At 44.2% G+C, this 19,683-nt stretch overlaps 1 protein-coding gene across 1 annotated transcript in view; it reads right to left on the bottom strand.

The window, feature by feature from the left end:
• Positions 1 to 19,683, bottom strand: part of Map3k5 (mitogen-activated protein kinase kinase kinase 5) — a 221,197-nt gene that overhangs the window by 42,381 nt on the left and 159,133 nt on the right. Inside the window, exons 14-16 of the mRNA XM_042262234.2 lie at positions 18,803 to 18,884; positions 6,950 to 7,083; positions 154 to 281 (exon numbers count right to left, since the gene is read on the bottom strand). Of these exons, the coding sequence (XP_042118168.1) occupies positions 154 to 281; positions 6,950 to 7,083; positions 18,803 to 18,884 (344 nt within the window). The remainder of the gene's footprint in view (positions 1 to 153; positions 282 to 6,949; positions 7,084 to 18,802; positions 18,885 to 19,683) is intronic.

A 19,683-nucleotide genomic window follows, 5' to 3' on the forward strand; every position in this document is an offset into this window, starting at 1 on the left:
CGGTTTCAGAATTTCTTCACTATCTGCTGATCAGCATAAAGGTAATATCACCGATGTAACCTTTATTTTAACATGAATAATTCCATTCAGTTTAGCTCTTCTTCCAGGCCTTGGAAATTTGCATTTCTGAAAAGAAGAAAAGCATTATCTTACCTCCTGGGACTTGCTCCATGAAGATTTTAATGAAGCCATTCTCACTGAAGGAGCCCAGATACTGGACAATGTTTTTGTGCTTCAGATGCTTGTGCAAGGCAATTTCTTCATGCAGGGGCTGAGAGTATCTGGAAGATGTGCAAATGTCAATATGTTGAGCATTCAGCCAGACTTCAGAGTATTCATTTAAGCAGTGCACACTGAAAATGCCAGCTAAATGGTGCCCATAAATAAAACCAAATGGCCATCTAAGCCTTCGACCACCTAAAGCCTTTATTTCTCAAAAATTCTGTGACAATGTAGCTGTGGCTTGACCAGGAGAGAAGTGTTCGAAACTGTTCAAAGCTCCTTGCGTATATTAACTCATTTCTTTTAACTAAATGTACTGTTAGGGATGTCCATTTTATGACGACCCAAGATCATAAAGCTAGTGACAGACTTAAGCCATGAGTCCAGGGGATTAGATACATCTACAGAGACCACTGCCCATATTAGCAATGGCATCCTCTTCTATTGGCTTCATCAACATAACTACAATTCCAGGAGGTTCCTGTCCAGGAAGGCAAAAATTTAGTGTTCATCCACAACTTCCCCAAGGCCAATAAACTCCTTAGTAGGAACCACAAAACCATTTATAGTCTAATTTCTTTCAGCCCACTGATTCAAAACCTTTACCTTCTGAACTCACAAAGTCTAGCGTATCATGATTTTTGCCTGACCAGCTGTATAACCGAGTTCAAAATCATGTGCTTATTCTATATGACTATCAAATTCTGAAAGTGTTCATATGTCTTAAATAGCACAGCACTTCTGATAATTATGAAATACTGTAAATCTTATAGACTCTGAGGAATTCTATGATCAATGACTATTTATGTAGTTATTACATAGCTTATCAAATAATAAAATTTCAATCAATTAACTTGTAACGATTTAATTGGCTTTCATTGGTAATTTGTGATAGCATCTGGTCCAGAGAGATGGAGCTTTGCTAGATATGGCAGAGCAGCCCAGGTTTAACGTAGTGTAAGCAGGAATGAGAAAACGGCATGGTGTAAAAACCAACTGGCTGACTTCAGGTCATTGTCCTTGCATGTGTCAAAGTGGAGGGAGGAATGTCCTTATTCTGGCGACTTAGACTGGCTGGGCTCCTTTGACCGGATGTTGTAAATCTGCTTTTCTTCTAGAAAAACCGGCCCATTTGGGAATTTGACTATCATCCCTCTCTTGATTTAGGGAAAGGTCAGATCTTACAAATAAAGAGATGAGGTGTAGGTGACATCAAACCTGAACATGAATGATTCTATTTTGATCTGTTGCAACCTATTATAGGCAGTCTAAATCAACAGCCTTTCGTAAGCTTTATTTAATAAACTAAATATGTTTGGGTATCAGTAACCCTGGATAAGAGATTCAATGCTAGTCTCTAACACACACACACACACACACACACACACACACACACTCTTATACAGTAGAGGCTACCAGCATGAGAGTCTTAATTACACTACAGCATATTCAAGGCAAACTGGATACCCCCCACTTGCTTCAGGCACTCTTAAGGAATGTTCAGATCTTTCAGTGACAAATCCAGCTAGACAGCCTGGAGCTTTTTAGACGGCAATAACAAACAGTAACATCCAGTGTTGAATGGTGCTGTCTTCATGCAGCTGTGCAGGGTAGGCACATACTTTATGGAGATCTAAATTCACTTACTTGAGGTACATTTTTATAATCCTTTTGAGATTAATCTTTATAATAATTTTTTAAATTTTTAAGTATTTCTCAGAAAGCTGGCAAGAAACAAAGAAAAACCTCTTATGTCTCAGACCCATTACATTCCCCCCCTTTTGAATTTTTTGCTACAGGAGTTCAATGGCAGGCTTTAAAGTGAGCCATCAACAGTACATCAGCTAGAGACAGCAAGAACATATTGATAGGGGATGCGTTGAAACAAGAACTATCAATACGCGGTAGTATCAATTGTTAGGTAGTGAATGAACCTCAGCTGTGAAGACAACGTTGCTTCTAGAGAGATGGAAGACACTTAGAGACAAATTCATGATTGCCCTTGACACGCCCTAGTGGCACAGGCTGTCTCGTTCTACAGATTCAGAAGATTGGGATCACCAATCTGACATTAGCAACCAACTCACTTCATCATGAATCAAAGGCATCCTACCTCCTGACCCTCTACTGAAAATCAAATTACAAAGGTCTACATTTAAGGTTAAGAGAAGCAAGCATCCAAAGCCCACTATTTAAACCAAGATCAAAACTTAACAATATTAATCAAGAGTCCAGCTGAGCTAAGGATAAATACTCCTCTCCAACATGGAGACTGTCATAAACACTCAGCAGTTCTCTCCAGTCTAAGTGCAAGATATACATGAGGATGAAATAATCACCTTCCAGGCCAAGAAAGTGGGCTACAGTCAGGCGGTGGTGGCGCACGCCTTAAATCCCAGCACTCAGGAGGCAGAGGCAGGTGGATCTCTGAGTTTGAGGTCAGCCTAGTCTACAGAGTTCCAGGACAGCCAGGGCTACACAGAGAAAACCTGTCTTGAATGACCCCCCCCCCCCACAAAAAAAAGAAAAGAAAGTAGGTTAGGTTACATTAGGAAAATGTCAAGAAATAGAAAAAAGGAACGGTGTCATCAGAGATACTCCCTATACTTAGCTTGGAAAAAACTTACTCATCTGTAAATTTCTTCAGGCTCTACTGTTAATCACCTAGGCTAGTATTTCCCAGCATTATTTTGAGACGTGTGTGTGTGTGTGTGTGTGTGTGTGTGTGTGTGTGTGTGTGTGGCGGGTGTCTCAGTACATGGCCCAGGCTAGTTGGCCTCCAATAGGACCCTGATGCTCCAGTCTTCTGATTGCTGGATTGCAGGCATGCACCATCACACCTAGCCAGTTCGCCTCTTCTAGACAGTGTCTTACAGACTATCCATGTCCAGGAGTAAGTAGCCTTAGAGCTTCTGGATGAGCTCGGCATCTTTACAAGGTCCCCAGGAGACTGATAAAGAGTAGCTAGTTAGAGAATATCGATAGAAATGAGTAGTTCAGGGATGTGCAGAATGCTAGTGGAGAAAGTCAATCTGTGATTGCCAACCAGCTAGGGAGAGACTGAAAATGCTGTTAGACCCATAACTTCTCCCCAAATCAACTCTTTTTAGAACTGGAAGGAAGCATAGAAAGGACTTGCTTAGTGACGGGCCAGGGTACATGCTAAGCCAGTGGTTCTCAACCTTCCTAATGCTGTGACCCCTTAATGCAGTCCCTCATGTTGTGGTGACCCCCAACCATAACATTATTTCCATTGCTACTTCATAAGCATAATTTTGCTACTGTTCTGAACTGCAGTGTAAATATCTGATAGGCAGGATATCTGACATGAGACCCCTGTGAAAGGGTCGTTGGACCCTAGGGGTTGTGACCCACAGGTTGAGAACCACTGTGCTAAGCAACTGCCTAAGCACTGAGCTGTAACTCCCAGCTGCAAGTAACTGTTGCCACTTTGGGAGTTTGCTCCCGGGTTTTGGCACCAAAATGTGAGCTTTGCAACTCTGGGGGAAAGGTATCCTGACTACTTGGACAGTCAGGTGACACCCTGAGCTGCTAGGACAGCTCAGCCCTGGAAGGGAAGGTATGCTGACTCAGGCCTGGAGCTGCTGGGACAGCTCAGCCCTGGAAGGGAAGGTATGCTGACTCAGGCCTGGAGCTGCTAGGACAGCTCTGACGGCTGGAGCTGCAATGAGATAGCTCAGCCCTGGAAGGGAAGGTATGCTGACTCAGGCCTGGAGCTGCTAAGACTGCTCAGCAGGGAAGGGTACCCTGACTGTTCAGGAGTCAGGCTATACCTGGTGTGGTGGGAATGATCTGCTCGCAGGATACAGCAATCCTGCTTCTCTCCTAGAGAGCCCCTACAGCTGAGTTTTGCTCAGCCCCCACCTAAGATATTGCTTCTTTTTGCTTCACTCTGCAAAAGGGGAAACCCCTGCTGAAATGTAGCAATCTCCTCCAGAAAAGTGTTACTTTTTCAGCTCCCCCTTGCTCAGTCCCCCGAGGGACTCCTCAGCAAGGTTCTTCTGTTCGGCTCCCCCTTGCTCAGTCTACTATGGGACGTCTTAGCAATCTTCTCCTCTGCACTGGTGAATGAAGATCTTCACACCCAAAACTCTTTTGAGAAAGAGATTTATTTGGAAAGGAGGAGTCCAGGTGAGTGGCTGTCTCGACCATGGTGGAAAGAACAGCCCACAACTGACTAGGCAGAATGTCTTGGGGGTGGAGTCAACCAGGGATCGGTTAGTTTTCTTATGCTCAGGGATTGGTTAGTTTTGTGGGTTAGGGGCAGAGATGGCCCTGATTTCAGAGCCACACTGTGTTTCTTCCCCTGGTTCTGGGCTCTAGGGTCAGAGTGAGTTTCTTTAGTCAGCCCTGTTTCCCTACACCAATTACCAGAAGAAAGCGTGGCTGCTGCTACAATTCTTCTTCCTTGTGGATGGGGATCTGGTGTACTCCACTATTGGTAATTCACACCCACCATCACACTGTAGTAATTCTCTTACTTTAAAAAAAAAAAAAAGATGGGGACTGACCATCTTTTCCAATAGAATACGCAGATTCCTTCTAGGGCACATGGATAGAAATACCTGTTTGTTCTACCTTCATACTAGCACAGTTAACAAGAAGCTATCAGTACTGGCTGTTTAACAGAAGGGCCCGCCATGCGGGTATTTCCAAACACATACACTGACTGTATCATCATGAATAGGAACCAAGGGCATATTTGTGGGTAGTATGCTTCGTGTAGATAATAGCATTTGAATAAACCTAACGTATGAGACCATTTTGGAAGTCGATTTCTTCCAAGTGCATCCTGAAATCCATCTGGGGAGTGAAGGAGGAATGTGGCTAAAGATGACTCTAGCAATAGGGTAGTGGCAACTTATTTAACTTTTCTGTGTTGTTTTGGCCACGTTAACCTTGAGATGCCTGTAGAGTCACAAGTGGAGTCGGTACACGGGTTACCCAGGGAGTTCAGGGCAATGAGCACACCTCTCATCATGGCCACTGGAGGGTGGTGAGGAGGACAGCCGAAAGAAGCTCATGATGGAGCTTACAGTCATGGAGGGGTAACAAATAATCCATTTGCATCTTCCATGATTGTAGGAATGCTGCAGAAGGCCTAAAACAAGTCATGAGCCAGAAATACAAGCTTGAGAGAGGAATCGCCAGTTGCAGACACAAAGCCTCAGGGAGTTAAGTACCCCAAAGTAGACAGCAACAGGAAATCCTGCTATCTGAGCTTCTCGGTTCCCAGAATGGCTTTTTTCCTTCAGGTGAGTCCATCGTCTGCAAGGTGATGTATGTATAGTTGGAATTGTTTCTTCAAATATTCCTTCTGGCCCTCTTCCTTTTCCCCTCGGTGACCCATGAAGTATATCTAAGTTGTAGCTGTTCCACGGCTCCTAGATAGTCTGTCCCCGGCTTCTTTTTAGTCCCCCCACCTCTGCTTTTCAGTTTGGGAAGTTCCTATCAACTTGTCCTCAACTACATCCCATCTCAGGCATCTGTCGTCACTGTCACGGTGTTTCTGACTTCTAGCGGTTCTTGAGTTCTTTCCTAGAATTCCTACCGCAGAATCTTCCGGTGCATCTGTCCGCGTATGCTCTCTACTCCAGAAGCCGCAGCCTCTTAATCCGTTGTTTTAAATCCCCAGGCTGCTAACTCCAACTTGCCATATCCGACTCTGGCTCTCAGACATGGCAACGTTCTTCCAATTACGTTTTTTGCCTTGTAGCATGCCTCAAGATGTTTTTTGGATGGTAAATGTGATGTTCTGGGCAAGAGACTCACAGTGAACAGGCTTTACTGTGTAAAGCAGTGGGCTGTGGTCAGGGCAGGGGTGTGAGAGAACCAGGGGTAAAGAGTACTCCCTAGTCTTGTGTCTCAGTCACTGAGGCTGTGTCCTCAGCTGCTGGACTGGATTCTACAGCGTTCTTTCCCCACATTTGGTCAGGCTCTCTGCGAACAGGCCTTGAAGAAAAGAATGCAATCCTCTGACATATTTTAAAATGGTTTCCTTTCCTCTTCCTGTAACAAACACAGCAGATTTTCTCTTATACTCAAAATGAAGGGGTGGTAGAACTTTACAAAGTAAAGCTCACATAAGAGTGGGGTTGCCCCTGAGGGGGTCCCCCGGGATTCTTAACCCTCTGTACTCCTCCACACTGTGCCTCCAGCAATTTGTTAACCAGAGTTCAAGTTCTCTAGCCCACACTGGTTCCCACGGAGGTTCTGCTCCAGTGATCTGTAACTGTCTGAATTTGCTTTTTCTCTATCTTTCTAGTTCAGGGAGCAGTCGCCTGTCTTCCCTGATGGAGCTTAAAGGGGCTGCTGGTTTCTCAATTTGTGCAGAGATCCACTGGCCGGAGGAGTGGGATGCTGCAGTTCCCTGCACGGTGGATTGTGGAAACTGTGGCTGCGCTGCTTCTCCATCTCTCTTTGTTACGGACCACCTTGATCCAACAAGACCCACGCCCAACACACACAGGGCCATCCTCTTTTCTGCTTTTTGAAAAGCCACTCCCTTCCCAGCTAGAGACCGTGCCCCCCCCCCCAGCACGTCTTGTCTGAATCATTAAAGCAACAGACCGACCTGAGCTGGCATTAACACGATGGAGTTTCCAGACAGTTCCAATCATTAGACCATCACCAAGTATTTTCTGCCACGCTACTAACAACCCCGAGCGCATTAGAACACAGCTTTTATTGGCAACAATCACCATACCTGCTATCCCTCTCGGGAATTTCCTTAATGGCAATCCTGACCTGGTTGCTCAGGTCCCGGCCCGCGTAGACTATCCCGTAAGTGCCTTTTCCTAACACGACTCTGTCACCGTTCTCATCATATTCATAGTCATACTGTAAAAGGCGAGGGGGTCGGGGGGGGGGGACGACAGAAGAGTGACACATTAGTTGAAAGTGACATTTAAAACACCATTTAAAAAAACTGTTAGTTTCAGGCAGGGTCTTGTTATATAAACCAAGTTGACCTTGAATTTACCATCCTCTGGCCTCTACTTCCCAAGGGCTGGTACTTTCAGGTGCTATCAGAAAATACCAAGTCTTTTCACAGACACTTCCCTTATTTTTAAACAATGGCTTTACAAGTGAAATGATAAGGTGGACTTCTTAGGGGAACAAGAGTAAGTCATATGGTATAGATGTCATGGATACAGAAGGGAGAGCCATTAGCGGGGAGGAAGGGACTATTAAGTAGGAAGAGGAAGGTTGGGGTTATCCATAAACAAACTGTAATGACCTAATGACGAGAACATCACAATGAAACCCATTATTTTATATGCTAATTAAAAAATTAATAGATAAAAATAGGAAAAACTCCAAATAAATGTTTTGTTTTTTTTTTAATTAACAACTCCTTTAAGAATAAAAAATAGACACTGTCTACACAAGGCAGGTAGCATGCTCTTATTTGATAGTGCATATGACAAACACCATGTAGATTCACAGTTGCGGGTGTGATAGTGCCTCTCTAGGAGCCCACGCATAATCCTTCCTCCACAGGGTCCCGATTTTCACCATCCACCTGGAAATCTGTCAGCTTCCACCGCCTCTAGCGAATCCTGCCTGTTACTCAGCTAGCTAGGGTGCTGCTGAGGCCCGTCATATACTGCCGGGACAATAAAACCACTGAAAGGCCCGAGTAGGAGGAAAGCTGAGGTCTTAGCAGTTGCGGATGGAAAAGTGAGGATTCTTTTCATTTCAGCGTCAGTCTCCCAAGATGAGGTGTTTCTGTCTGTTTGGTGGGTCAAAAGGAGACAAAAGAAGCGAGAAGCACTCCCAAGGAAAAAGTGGGCTATGGACCCGGGGCAGAAGCAAGACTCAGAATCCCCCAAAAGATTCTAAAAATGAAAAATAGAGGAAACTCTTGATCTTTTATGTAAAAAGAAAACATGTACTGTCCCGAGCCCCCAAAGGTCATGCGTATTGGTCAAATCTGGAAAATGGATCAAAGCAAATGGGGACAGAGAGCATTTCATAGAGGCCACCTCAGACCTGGAGGCGGCACATCATAAGGTGCAGCATGAGAAAGGCAAGACTCAAGCCCTAGACAGAAACTGCAGCATTTTAAGATCTGCCAATGACCAAGCTGTGTCTCCTGAGGAACCCAGCAAAGGGGTACATGAGAGGGAGCCCAAGAACAAGGCCCCTCACTGTCTACAACTGCCTGGAGTACAGATCCGCAAAAGATTTGCCTTATGGAATGATCTTTGCTGTCTGCTTTAACAAAGAAAATGACCCCTTACATCTAAAAGCTAGAAAAAAAAATTAAATTAAATTAAATTATTTATTTTATATCCCGACCAAAGTTTCCCCTCCCTTCTCTCCTCCCATTCCCTCCCCCACTCCCCTCTGCAACCCCTCCAACCCACTCCCCCTCTGTTTCTGTTCAGAAAGGGGAAGGCATCCCATGGATATCAACAAAGCATGGCAGATCAAGTTGCAGTGAGACCAAGCACTTCTCCTTGTATTAAGCTAACAGATGATTTTTGTTTGAGACGGGGTCTTGCTATGTAGCTCATGTTAGCCTTGGGCTCATCATAATTCCCCTGTCTCTACTTCTAGACTATTGGGATGGATTACAGGCATGTACCACCATACCTGGCTAATTCTAGCAAACAAATTTGAAGTAGAAACTCTAATGGCTCAGAAACTGAAAAATATTACATAAAGATATGAATGGAGAAATTTAAAAATAAGAAAGGGTAAAACAGACTAGAGAGATTTGTAACAACTAAATGCAACTTCTAGACACTGGGCCCTAAAGAGGAGATAAAGATAAATTCACACTCAGATATGAGACAGGAAAATGATAAACTACTAAATAAAACACCAACGACAGAAAAGGTTATAAAAAGAAGCATGGGGCCAGCAAGGTGATTCAGTGATCATGGGTACTTAACGGTGCAAGGCCAAATGACCTGAGTTCAGTCCCACATGGTGGAAGGTGAGAAAACTGACTCTTTATGTTGTTCTCTGATCTCCATTCATGTGCAACTGCATGCATTCTTGGGCATACACACTGTGCTGGCTAGTTTCATGTCAACTTGACACAAGCTCATGCCATTGAGGAAGGAGCCTCAGTTGAGAAAATGCCTTCATAAGATCAGGCTGTACACAAGTCTGTAGGGCATATTCTAAATCTGTGATGGACGGGGGAGGGCCCAGCCCATTGCGCATGGTGCCATGCCTGGGCTGGTGGTCCTGGGTTCTACAAGAGAGCAGGCTGAACAAGCCATGGGGAAGAAGCCAGTCAGCAGCACCCCTCCATGGTCTCTGTATCAGTTCCTGCCTCCAGGTTCCAGCCCTGCTTGAATTCCTGTCCGGACTTCCTTCAGTAATGGACTATAATGTGGAAGTGTAAGCCAAATAAACCCTTCCCTCCTCAACTTCCTTTTGGTCCTGGTGTTTCATCACAGCAATATGAACTCTAACCACAACACATACATGCTAAGTAAATATTAAAAAGAAGCAGGATGGCATGCTTCTCCAATTCTAAGCTTGGGAGGCAGATCAGAAGTTCAAGATCATTCTCAGAAACAAGGGGTTCAAAGGCCATCTAGACCAGAAGTTCAAGATCTTCTCAGAAACAAGGGGTTCAAAGGTCATCCTGAGCTACAAGAGATCCTGTCCCAAATGAATGAATGAATGAATGAATGAATGAATGAATAGGACAAGTGATCAACACAGGATGGTAATCAGACTCTGGGGACCCAACAGGCCATGTTGGCATCAGCTCTAGGTTTCTTTCAACAGTATTGAAAGCTCTAGTTGATGATAGTTGGGTCATATCTCTCAGACAATCACTCTGAATGGGAGTGGGCAGAGCTCCATCAGGGACTCTTCTCTCTTAGGACACTGGTCAAATTCTGGAGAGAAGGTGTCTGTTCTCTTGATGGCAATGTTGAGCATCCACTATGAGGTACCAGAGCTCCATGAGAGTGCCTTCCTGTGCTGGGGATGCATGCCCAATGCAGAGATGAAGGATAGCCTTTCTAAAGATGATCAAGGAAGTCTGCCTAAGAGAACAGCAATGTGAGGGTGCGGGGTGGGACATGGGACAAGCAGCAGGGAGCATCTAACAATCCGCCCAGACCTGGAACATGAAACAGGGGTCTGGTAAAGATGTAGTCAGACTAGCTCAACACCACCACCAAAGGAGTTCAAGTCCCACGCCCAATTCCTGTGGTCTAGAATCTGGCAATGCTGCGCTGCGCTGTGCTGTGCTGGCTGGGATCCCACCAACAAAGACCACTAGCAAAGACGTTCAACTTCGCCATTGTCCCTCTCGAAGAAACAAACCTACCTACTAGAGTGAGAACCATCAACACTTTGTATTATTTTAAGGCTTCAAAACTTAAACAACAAACAAACAAAAAAGACATTGAAATCACCTTCCTCACCTACAAGAAGCCTGTACGATCACATCAATTTACACATGACCAGAAGTCTCTTTTTAATGAAAATGTCAGAGTTGTAGTTTAAAGCTGTACCTTCAGCACCAAGAGTTTGTGTCCTTCCCACCACCCATGTGGTGGTTTGAATGGGAATGGCTCGCATAGGACCATGTATTTGTACGCTTAATCCTCAGTTGATGAACTGTTGTGGAAGGGTTAGGAAGTATGGCCTTCCTGGGGGAGGCATGGCCTTGTTAGAGGAGGTGTGTCACTGGGAGTAGACTTGAAGGTTTCAGAAGCCCACACCAGGCCCAGTCTGACTCAGTCTGTCTGTCTGTCTGTCTGTCTCTCTTTCTCTCTCTCTCTGCCGGCTGCTTGCAGATGAGGATGTAAATCTCTTAGGTACTGCTCTAGCACCATGCCTCTCTGCTTCCCGCCACGATGGTCACAGAGTACCCTTCTAAAACTGCAGGCAAGCCCCCGATTAAATGCTTTCTTTTATAGGACTTGCGTTTGTTATAGTGTCTCTTCACAGCAATAGAACAGTAACTAAGACACCGTGCTATAGGGAACCCTATGACATAGAGCTTAAAAAGGCATATTAATTTTGTTTTCAACACTAGCATCATAATGATGTTCCAGTGTGTTGTCTGTTCCCACTTAGCATTCCCTCACTTTTTCAAACACATGTCTGGTGACCTTGACCAGACTTTCAGACTCCAATCTTTTTTCTTCCCTTTCTCCCTACATCAAAGCCATTGACAAATACTATGAAGTTTCCTCTGTGCAGACTCACAGTGCCAGGGTACATCTTTGTCCTGATGCTGGTGCCTCAGGGCAAGCCTAATTTTAAAGTCTCCACTAATCCCTGTCCCCCACACCCTTGTTGCTTTCTTCTCTAATAAGTTTTCCCTAGGAAGATGTCCCTGAACTTTTGAACCATCTCAAGTACCAAAGTGACCTTCCACGTTAGGATTGCCAGTTCTGCTTTCTTGGCTCCTGGTTGTTTTCAGGGTTAGACGCAAACTCCTTGGCACAGCATGAGCATCCTTCAGGTCACTTACTACCTATTTCCTGCCTTTTCTCCTCAGTCTCCTCCAGTGAGGACAGACTCCAGAAGCGGCTTTTCCTACCTACAAAATTCTACCTCGAGCTGCGGGCCCACGCTCCTCAACCATTCATTGACTTCTCAAGATGGCCTGGGATGCTTCCACAGCATCCTGCTCTGCCCTTGCTCACTGTTGTCCCTGTTTTGTTAGGGACTGAACCCAAGGTGGGGTACATGCCAGGCAAGCGCTCTACCAAGGAGCGATTTGAGCCCTCTGCTCACTCCCCATTAACCCTGTCTCCCCAACTGTTCGCATCCACATGGCTCATCTTAGGGTTACTTGGCCAGTGGTGGGCGCTCAGTAACTAGCTGCTTGGTAAGAACTTTAAAAAGCAGGTGGCAAATAATTTTCATTCAGTATCAGGCTGGGAGGCAGAAACGAGAGGGTCAGAAGTTCAAGAGCAGCCTTGACTATAATCTGAGCCCAGCTTGGGCTGTGAGACCTTGCCGGGAGTGGGGGGAAGGTTCAGTATTAGTTCAGTTTTGGTTGCAAGTGTATCTGCCACAGGGATACTGATTTAGCCTAGAGAAGAATGTATATGTTGATGGTACTAGTCGACTTTGAGTTTCTCTCAGGAACCTAAGCACACAAAGACTATTTTTGTTAAAGCATGTCCTACTGGGAAAAAAAAAAAGCCGTCATAAATAAAAATCACATCTTGTCATAAAAACAGTATGATTAAAATAAACCACCTCAGTGGCACTTGCTGGTTTGATGCTTTATTACTTATTTTTCTATTCGTACAAAATAAAGACATAAATCATAAAGGCAATTCTGAAAGGGAGCTGAGGTGGGAAGCTGGCTGTTATGTATGGACAGGGAATTATCTATGTGATGGATAGAAAAGAGAACACAGAATGGGGGCTGGGTACCCATTAGGGCGAGGAGGAATCAGGTGATTGATGGCAACGGTGAGCATCCACTGTGAGAGCTCAGAGCTATATTAGACAATACTCCTACGTAGGTGCTTAATCTAGGGATGAAGGATGTCCTGTCCAGGGAAATCTGCCTCAGAGAAGGGATCTGCAGTTGGAGGACCTGAAGCAAGCATCAGGGATAATCTAAGCATCTTGTTAAATGACAAATATGGAAAGAAAAAAGTGGGTGGGGGAAGCAGGAAAGTCTTTTAAAGGCAGGATTACATTGCTTATAAATGTTGTATTCTATTTCTATGGCAATAGGTTAGCAAGTCAGGTTGTTGCTAAGGGAGACAGCAGCTGCGTTTCAAAGCAACGGTGGGACTCCACGTAGAATCATTCTTGTTTTTGTTGACTGTCCAGAACAATCTAAACTGGGATGGGAAGAGAGCTGGCATGGATGAAGTGAATGACAACAGATCGCTGATTCCCCCAGGCCTTGCACTGGCATGGGACCCACGGGGAAAGGACCACCTTTTAAAGTCCACACACTTTCCTCTGGAACTTCATCACATCGTGTAAGCAGTCACCTCATGGATCTTAGAAGCTTTTTTTTATTAGTATCAGGTATACTGTCTCCTTAATAACCATGAAAATACATGAATAACCATCAGCAGCATCAACAGAATGTCAAATACAGTAGGTACCAACATCTTGTAGCACAGTTCTTGCCTCTCTCAGCTCCTCACTCAATTACAACCACGTAAAGGACAAAACTCAGAGCCTCCCCCATGTCAGGCAAGTGCTCTTCTACCCACGAGCCACACTCTCAACCCAAGAAGCTATTTCTGGAGAAACTTCCTTATCTCCCTGTGTAAAACTGCACCCCTCACACCTTGTAACTCCCCAAGTCCTCTGCTCTTTGCCCCTTAACACTGAGCACTACCATCCTGTACATTATATTCATTTATGGTGTTGTCTCTTTCTCCCTGAAACACTGGCTTAAAGACAGCGGGGATCTATTTCTGTTGCAGTCTCCACTGAATCCCTGGAATCAACTGAATAGTAGGGGACCAAAATTTTCTGACTGGATTAATGGGATCCACTTGGTCCTGACAATGTAAATGAAGATTATTTTGGACTAAAAATATTGAAGCAAAGAGCAGCTATGGGACAGGGGGTGGGTAGGGTGGGATAAGGTTTTGCTGACATGGCAAATCTCTTTTTAAAAACAGCTGTTACAGTTTCCCTCAAAGGAAGATAAAGCATCCCACGTACACAAGAAACTGCATGAACAAAATTGTCCAAACGTTTAGTGTGTTCCATCTGTGTTTCACTGTGCTTTTTCCCTGAAGTCCCAGCCCTCCTTCTAACTAAGATGGATGTCAACAACTAACTCTAGCTGTCTAGAAAGTCACTTCTGGGTATGTGACATCTCTTCCATTGATCACCACTAAAGCTTATGTCTTCTCCTGTTACCTTGCCTTTCGTCAGCTGATGTGCAGGCCCCCAGGTACAGAACCCAAACTAGTAGAGGAAAAAGATCAACAGAATGAATAAATAGCCAGCTGATGTTGATCTTATACCACGTCTCAATGACACTTTAAGGGATAGTTTTTTTCCAGACACCTAACTGTACATTCACATTTAGACAGGTACAAAAAGAGAAATGGGATCATAGAGGAAACAAACCAGTTTGTCACGTGATCATTAGAAATCGATTTAAAGTCTCTGTTGACCAGTGTTTGTGAGGCAAGTCAACAGAAAGAGGAATGGTAAGCTCTTTCATCACCGGGCAGGTGTCCGAGGCAAAGGAAAGTGTTCTTTCATGGAGCTTGTCCCCGCTCCACCCACAAGTGGCCAACTTTATTTCATGTTCCCTGGGAACAATGGAGAGACAAGTTCGCAGAGCATGCTGTTCTGATGCCTAGGGCCTGTGCCAGTTGATGGGTAAAAGAGAGGTCCAAAGATGTGTACGTGTGTGTGTGTGTGTGTGTGTGTGTGTGTGAGAGAGAGAGAGAGAGAGAGAGAGAGAGAGAGAGAGAGAGAGAGAGAGAGAGAGAGAGAGTGAGAGTGTCTTGTGTTAGCTCTTAACACTCCAGGGCACACTGCTGAATGATACATAATACAGTGGTACAGTGGGCAAGGTCAGGGCAGAAAAGCAGGTAAAAACGCCATGGAAACAGAGCCAAGTGAGAAGCGGGAGGGTTTAAAAATGACTTAAAAAGAAACATGCCAGAAAGATATGGTTTCCAATGAGAGAACTGCAACCCTCGTCAAGCCCAGCCACTGGGAAGCTTACGGCACTGCTAGGCCACAGGGTGGCCACAGAAGCTATTAAGAGAGAGTTAGGGACATCGCGTGACACAGGGACCTCCTCGTTGGGTTTGAACATGAAATTATCCCCATGGACTCATCTATTTGAATACTTGGTCCCTGGCTCACAGGATTGCTCTTGCAGGATTGTGGAACCTTCAGTAACTTTGCTGGAGGAAGAAGGTCAGTGCTGCAGAACTTGAGATTTGATCGCTGACCACCACTTCCTGTCTACTCTCTGCCCCTTGCTCCCACTGCCATGTCTTCCTCATCAGAATGGACTGCATCCCCTAGAATTGTATGCCCCGTCCCCCCCAAAAAACCCAACTGTACACCCCGATGGACTCCATCCCCAGAACCCCTTCCCTTAAGTTGCTTTTTGTTGGGTGTTTGAGCACAGCAACAAGAAACACAATGCATGCACTCCTGCAAAGAGCAGCAAAAAAGTGTTTAACTTGGAGAGCCCCAAGATTAAGTCTGAACCGGAAGTCTCTGATGACGAGAAGCGGGAAGGCAAAGAGGGAAGGGTAAGCGGCCGGGGCGGGGCTGCTCTTGGGTATCTGGACCAGATAATGGGGCAGGCGCTGTCACTCTGCAGGATGTGTTAGAAGGCAAGAAGTACAACACGGGGATTGTAGGCAGTAAGTACTAGAACCTTAATGCCAGCTCTACTCAACCGCTTGAAGACTTCACTGTAAACCAACACATTAAATTACTAAGGATACGGGCTCATAACCTTTCCATAAAAAACACAGCCTTGAGACAAAATGCATGGCCCTGAATCAAAAGGAAATATCGTTGTGTAAAGATAGAAAGGTCCTCTGAGACATGGCCTCATGCTATCTTTGAAAGAGTTGTACAGTTCGTACGAATCTGGACAATTATTTCAAAACTTAAAGCTGAGAAAAGACAGTCAAGATCTTCTTGTTCAATGCTAAGGGATGGGATTATCTTAGACAAGCACGGGTATAAAACAAGGCTGATTACTGGCAAAAATTAGAACCAGAATTCAGGGCTCTTGTCTCCAGTTCAGGGATCTCATGGGACTAGATTTGACTCTCTGAACAGGAGAGGTCTGGTCCCTAGCCAAAGGAGGCTATACCCATACCACCATTTGTTACTGAAATCCGAGCCGGGCAGTGGTGGTGCACACTTTTAATTCCAGCACTCGGGAGGCAGAGGCAGGTGGATGGATCTCTGTGAGTTCGAGGCCAGCCTGGGCTACAGAGTGAGTTCCAGGAAAGGAGCTAAAGCTACACAGAGAAACCCTGTCTCAAAAGACCAAAAAACCAAAACTATTAAGGAGCATCTCCTGGTCAGCCATCTTCTTTAACATTTTCAATTTGTTGGGCTAAAGCAGCCAAAGGCTTTATGAATGATTGAATTCCAGTTGAAGTAAAGACAAAATAATTTGTGCATACAAATCTCAACCTTTGTTTAAAGAATCTCTAATAAAATTCTTCTTATACAGGATAGAGGTTGAGAAGAAAAGGAATTATTGTTTTTTTGTACACAGGCTGAAGTTTCAAGTTTATGGTCAGGAAGTGAAGGAATTCATTTTAACAAAGCAGCATGCTAATGAAACAATTTAAATAGGACATGTCAAAAATATTTAAGAAACATCGTCAAATATGTATAGCGGAAGGTTACATACTATACAAAAAAAATGTAAGTTAAGGCTGAATGATACGGAGCCATGGCTAAGACAGGACACTGAGAGGAAGAAGCCAGGTGGCGCTCAGCATTCTTCAGCCCAGAAGAGGACTCTCAACCATTCATGAATGCTATGCTAATGGCACAGCTGTGACGAAAAGAGGTACAATGGTAAACTGAGTCCGAACTCTCAAAACAAAAGATGCTTGAATTCTTGGGCAAGGCTGTAAAGCCCATTGAGAATATCCTAGACATCATTCTCTGCCACAGAATTTAAATTACTCCGATGAGACTCAAGGGACAGACCTATAAGAGTGTTTTCTACTGCAAAAGCTTGGCATGCCCAGGCTCAGTGGAGAAGGGTGCATTGGGAGACTTGTGATGAGTCAGAGCATCATCACACATGCATGCTAGTTTTTGATAGGTCAGCTGATTTAGCAGAACCCTCTAGATGTTCCTAGGAAGAAACTTTAGTATCCCACTCCTTATTTAATGGGTCATGGTGCTTTTGATAGGCTTGCCCAGTGAGGAAGGGCCTCTCCTAACACCCACCCCATATGCTAGTACTGAACAGAGTTCTTTGCAACGTGATCTGCTTCTCTTTTACACAACAAAAAACTAAGGGTAGACAAATTAATCACAAATCTAAGGTAATTAAACCTAGGCTATGTGGTGAATACAGTGAAATTAGTTCCTACTCCCCAAACTGGTGGTTTAATCAATCACAAAGCAACCTTGTCTAACTATGGTAACCGTAGCCTGGCTACAATACATACATATTTTTGTTGAAATATATTTAGTTCCTCAAAGGAAAAAAATGAAATAAAAGGTAGATGTTGCTAGTTTAAAAAAAAAAATAGAAAAGTCAGCAACGTGTGGCATTGCAAACGATTTTATGAATTTTCCTGTCTAACCCTTTCAGAATTGTATTTTGGTGATCATTCTCATTATTTTTACCATGATAATTGCTTTGTAAATCTAACACAAATAAAACAGATGCTAAGGGTCAAAAGAACACTAAAATAGGGCTTGAGAGATCTAGTTCCAATACAATCCTGTGATCCAAAAATGTACAAGTAAAGAATGCAAAAGACATACAAATAAGTATCATTATCTACTACTTCTATGATGAGCAGGCTAATACATTGAGAAATTATTATTTTTTCAAGATCAGACCTATCATCTTTGTATAGCTTCAAGAGGCATAGGGCTTCTTTATCAATATAAAATTTATATAACCATTAGATAATCATAGAATCTAACCACAGATAGCATTAACGGTTAGCAAATTAAAATTTTCTTTCAACTGTTACTGAGTAACAGTTTATTTTTTTAAGTTCAGTGAATGGGATGAAATTATCAAAATGATCTAAAAAGTATATATACTGATCATAGGTTTTAGTTTATAGTTTTGTCTTATTATTTTTTTTTTCAATTTCAATGTTAACGTTACTTAACATGTAAATTTCAAGATGTTGGCAGTGCCACACACCTGTAATCCCAGCATTTAGGAGGTAGAGGCAAGAGGATCTGGAATTCAAGGCAGCCTTGGCTACATAGTAAGTTCAAGGCCGAACATGTATAGAAAGTTATGAGATTTCATCATCTGGAATCTTCGGTGAGTGTTTTTGTTGGATTTGAACAGAGCCAAGAGGAGACTAGTTAAAAAGAAGAAAGGGTCCTGTGGCCCGTGCTTTGAGGTCAGTTAACTCCTTCATAGCCAAGGCATAGCTAGTCACTATCAGGAAAGTAAACTATGACAGCTCAGTTCCTGTGAGGAGGAAGTGACCAGTGTTTGCTTTTAAGCTATTTTAAAAGCTTTATTACTATTATTTTTTATTGATGTATAAGTGGGCATTTCTGTATGAGTGAATGTCTTATGTGTGCCAGTGTCTGCACGGGTCAGAGGGTAGCTTGGGATCCCTGGGAGTTGGTGTTACAGGCAGCTGTGAGATGCTGGACATGGGTGCTGGGAACTGAACACAGGTCCTCTGGAAGAGCAAGATGCCATCTCTCCAGCCCCTTATTAAAGGAAAATTTAGACTCCGATCAAGTGTCTCCATGCTTCACATCATCACTCAGTGATGAACCTCATCCCTCATCCCTTCCCAACCCTCATCCCTCTCTCCCATCCCTCCCCATCCCTCATTCCTCATCCCTCCCCATCCCTCTTGAAGTCAGCTTTCAATTGCTCATTTGTAAAATGCATGGTTACTCCAGTCATTACCTCCAGGGAGTCACCTTCACAGTCTCCTTCCTCCGTGCCTCGGCCCTTTTCTTCGGTGATGGTATTCACCATTTCAAAAAACCTACAACGAGAGTTGGTATTCGTCGTACACGGAATGTTAAATGCACATGCTTCTTCACTTCGCTCAGGACACCCATCATACGTTGACAATATCTTAGGTGGAAAAATCATTTGGGGCACTAAACCCATCAAACATCCTGCCTCAGCCCGGCCTGTCTCCAGCGTGGGGTAGTCATGGAACACACGCCCTGTTTATAAAGTAGTACCAAACAGCCCACGAATCTTAGTGCCTACGATGCCTGTATCTAACTGGCAGCCCAGCACAGATGAGCGTGTTGGTTGATCACCCTGCTGAGAAGCAAATGGTAGAAGCAACGGGAAGTGGAACTGCCCTATGGGGCTAGCCCCAGATGGACTCTGATGAATGAGTATCACTCTCTCCATTCTCTAAACTGGAAAGGCCTTCAGCCTAGCCATTGTAAGTAAATAGATCCCAAATCGACTTCAGAGCAGAAATCAAGAACCAAGAGGCTTTAGGCAAATTAACCATCAGGATCAGTCTGTGTGTTTTAGGGGGCTGGGGGGCGTCGGGGTAGGAGCGCAAAAAAGAAATCTCAGATTGGTAGGATTTTTTGTAGAATTTCTGACTGCACATAGTAGTAAATGTAACGTGGACCTGGAACACCGAGGCTAGACAAAGTCATAGAAATGCCGAGAATGCGGACTTGGCTATCAGATCAAGATTACAGGTTTCTACGTGACCTTAGGCAAGCTCTTTCACTCCTGCGGGTGCTCAGTTGTAAAGCAGGGGATATGCTCATTTCAAAGGCTGGGGAGATACTTAGAGCAATAGTTGTAAA

The sequence above is a fragment of the Peromyscus maniculatus genome, chromosome 16 (assembly GCF_049852395.1).
Source record: "Peromyscus maniculatus bairdii isolate BWxNUB_F1_BW_parent chromosome 16, HU_Pman_BW_mat_3.1, whole genome shotgun sequence".
NCBI classification, from domain to species: Eukaryota; Metazoa; Chordata; class Mammalia; order Rodentia; family Cricetidae; genus Peromyscus; species Peromyscus maniculatus.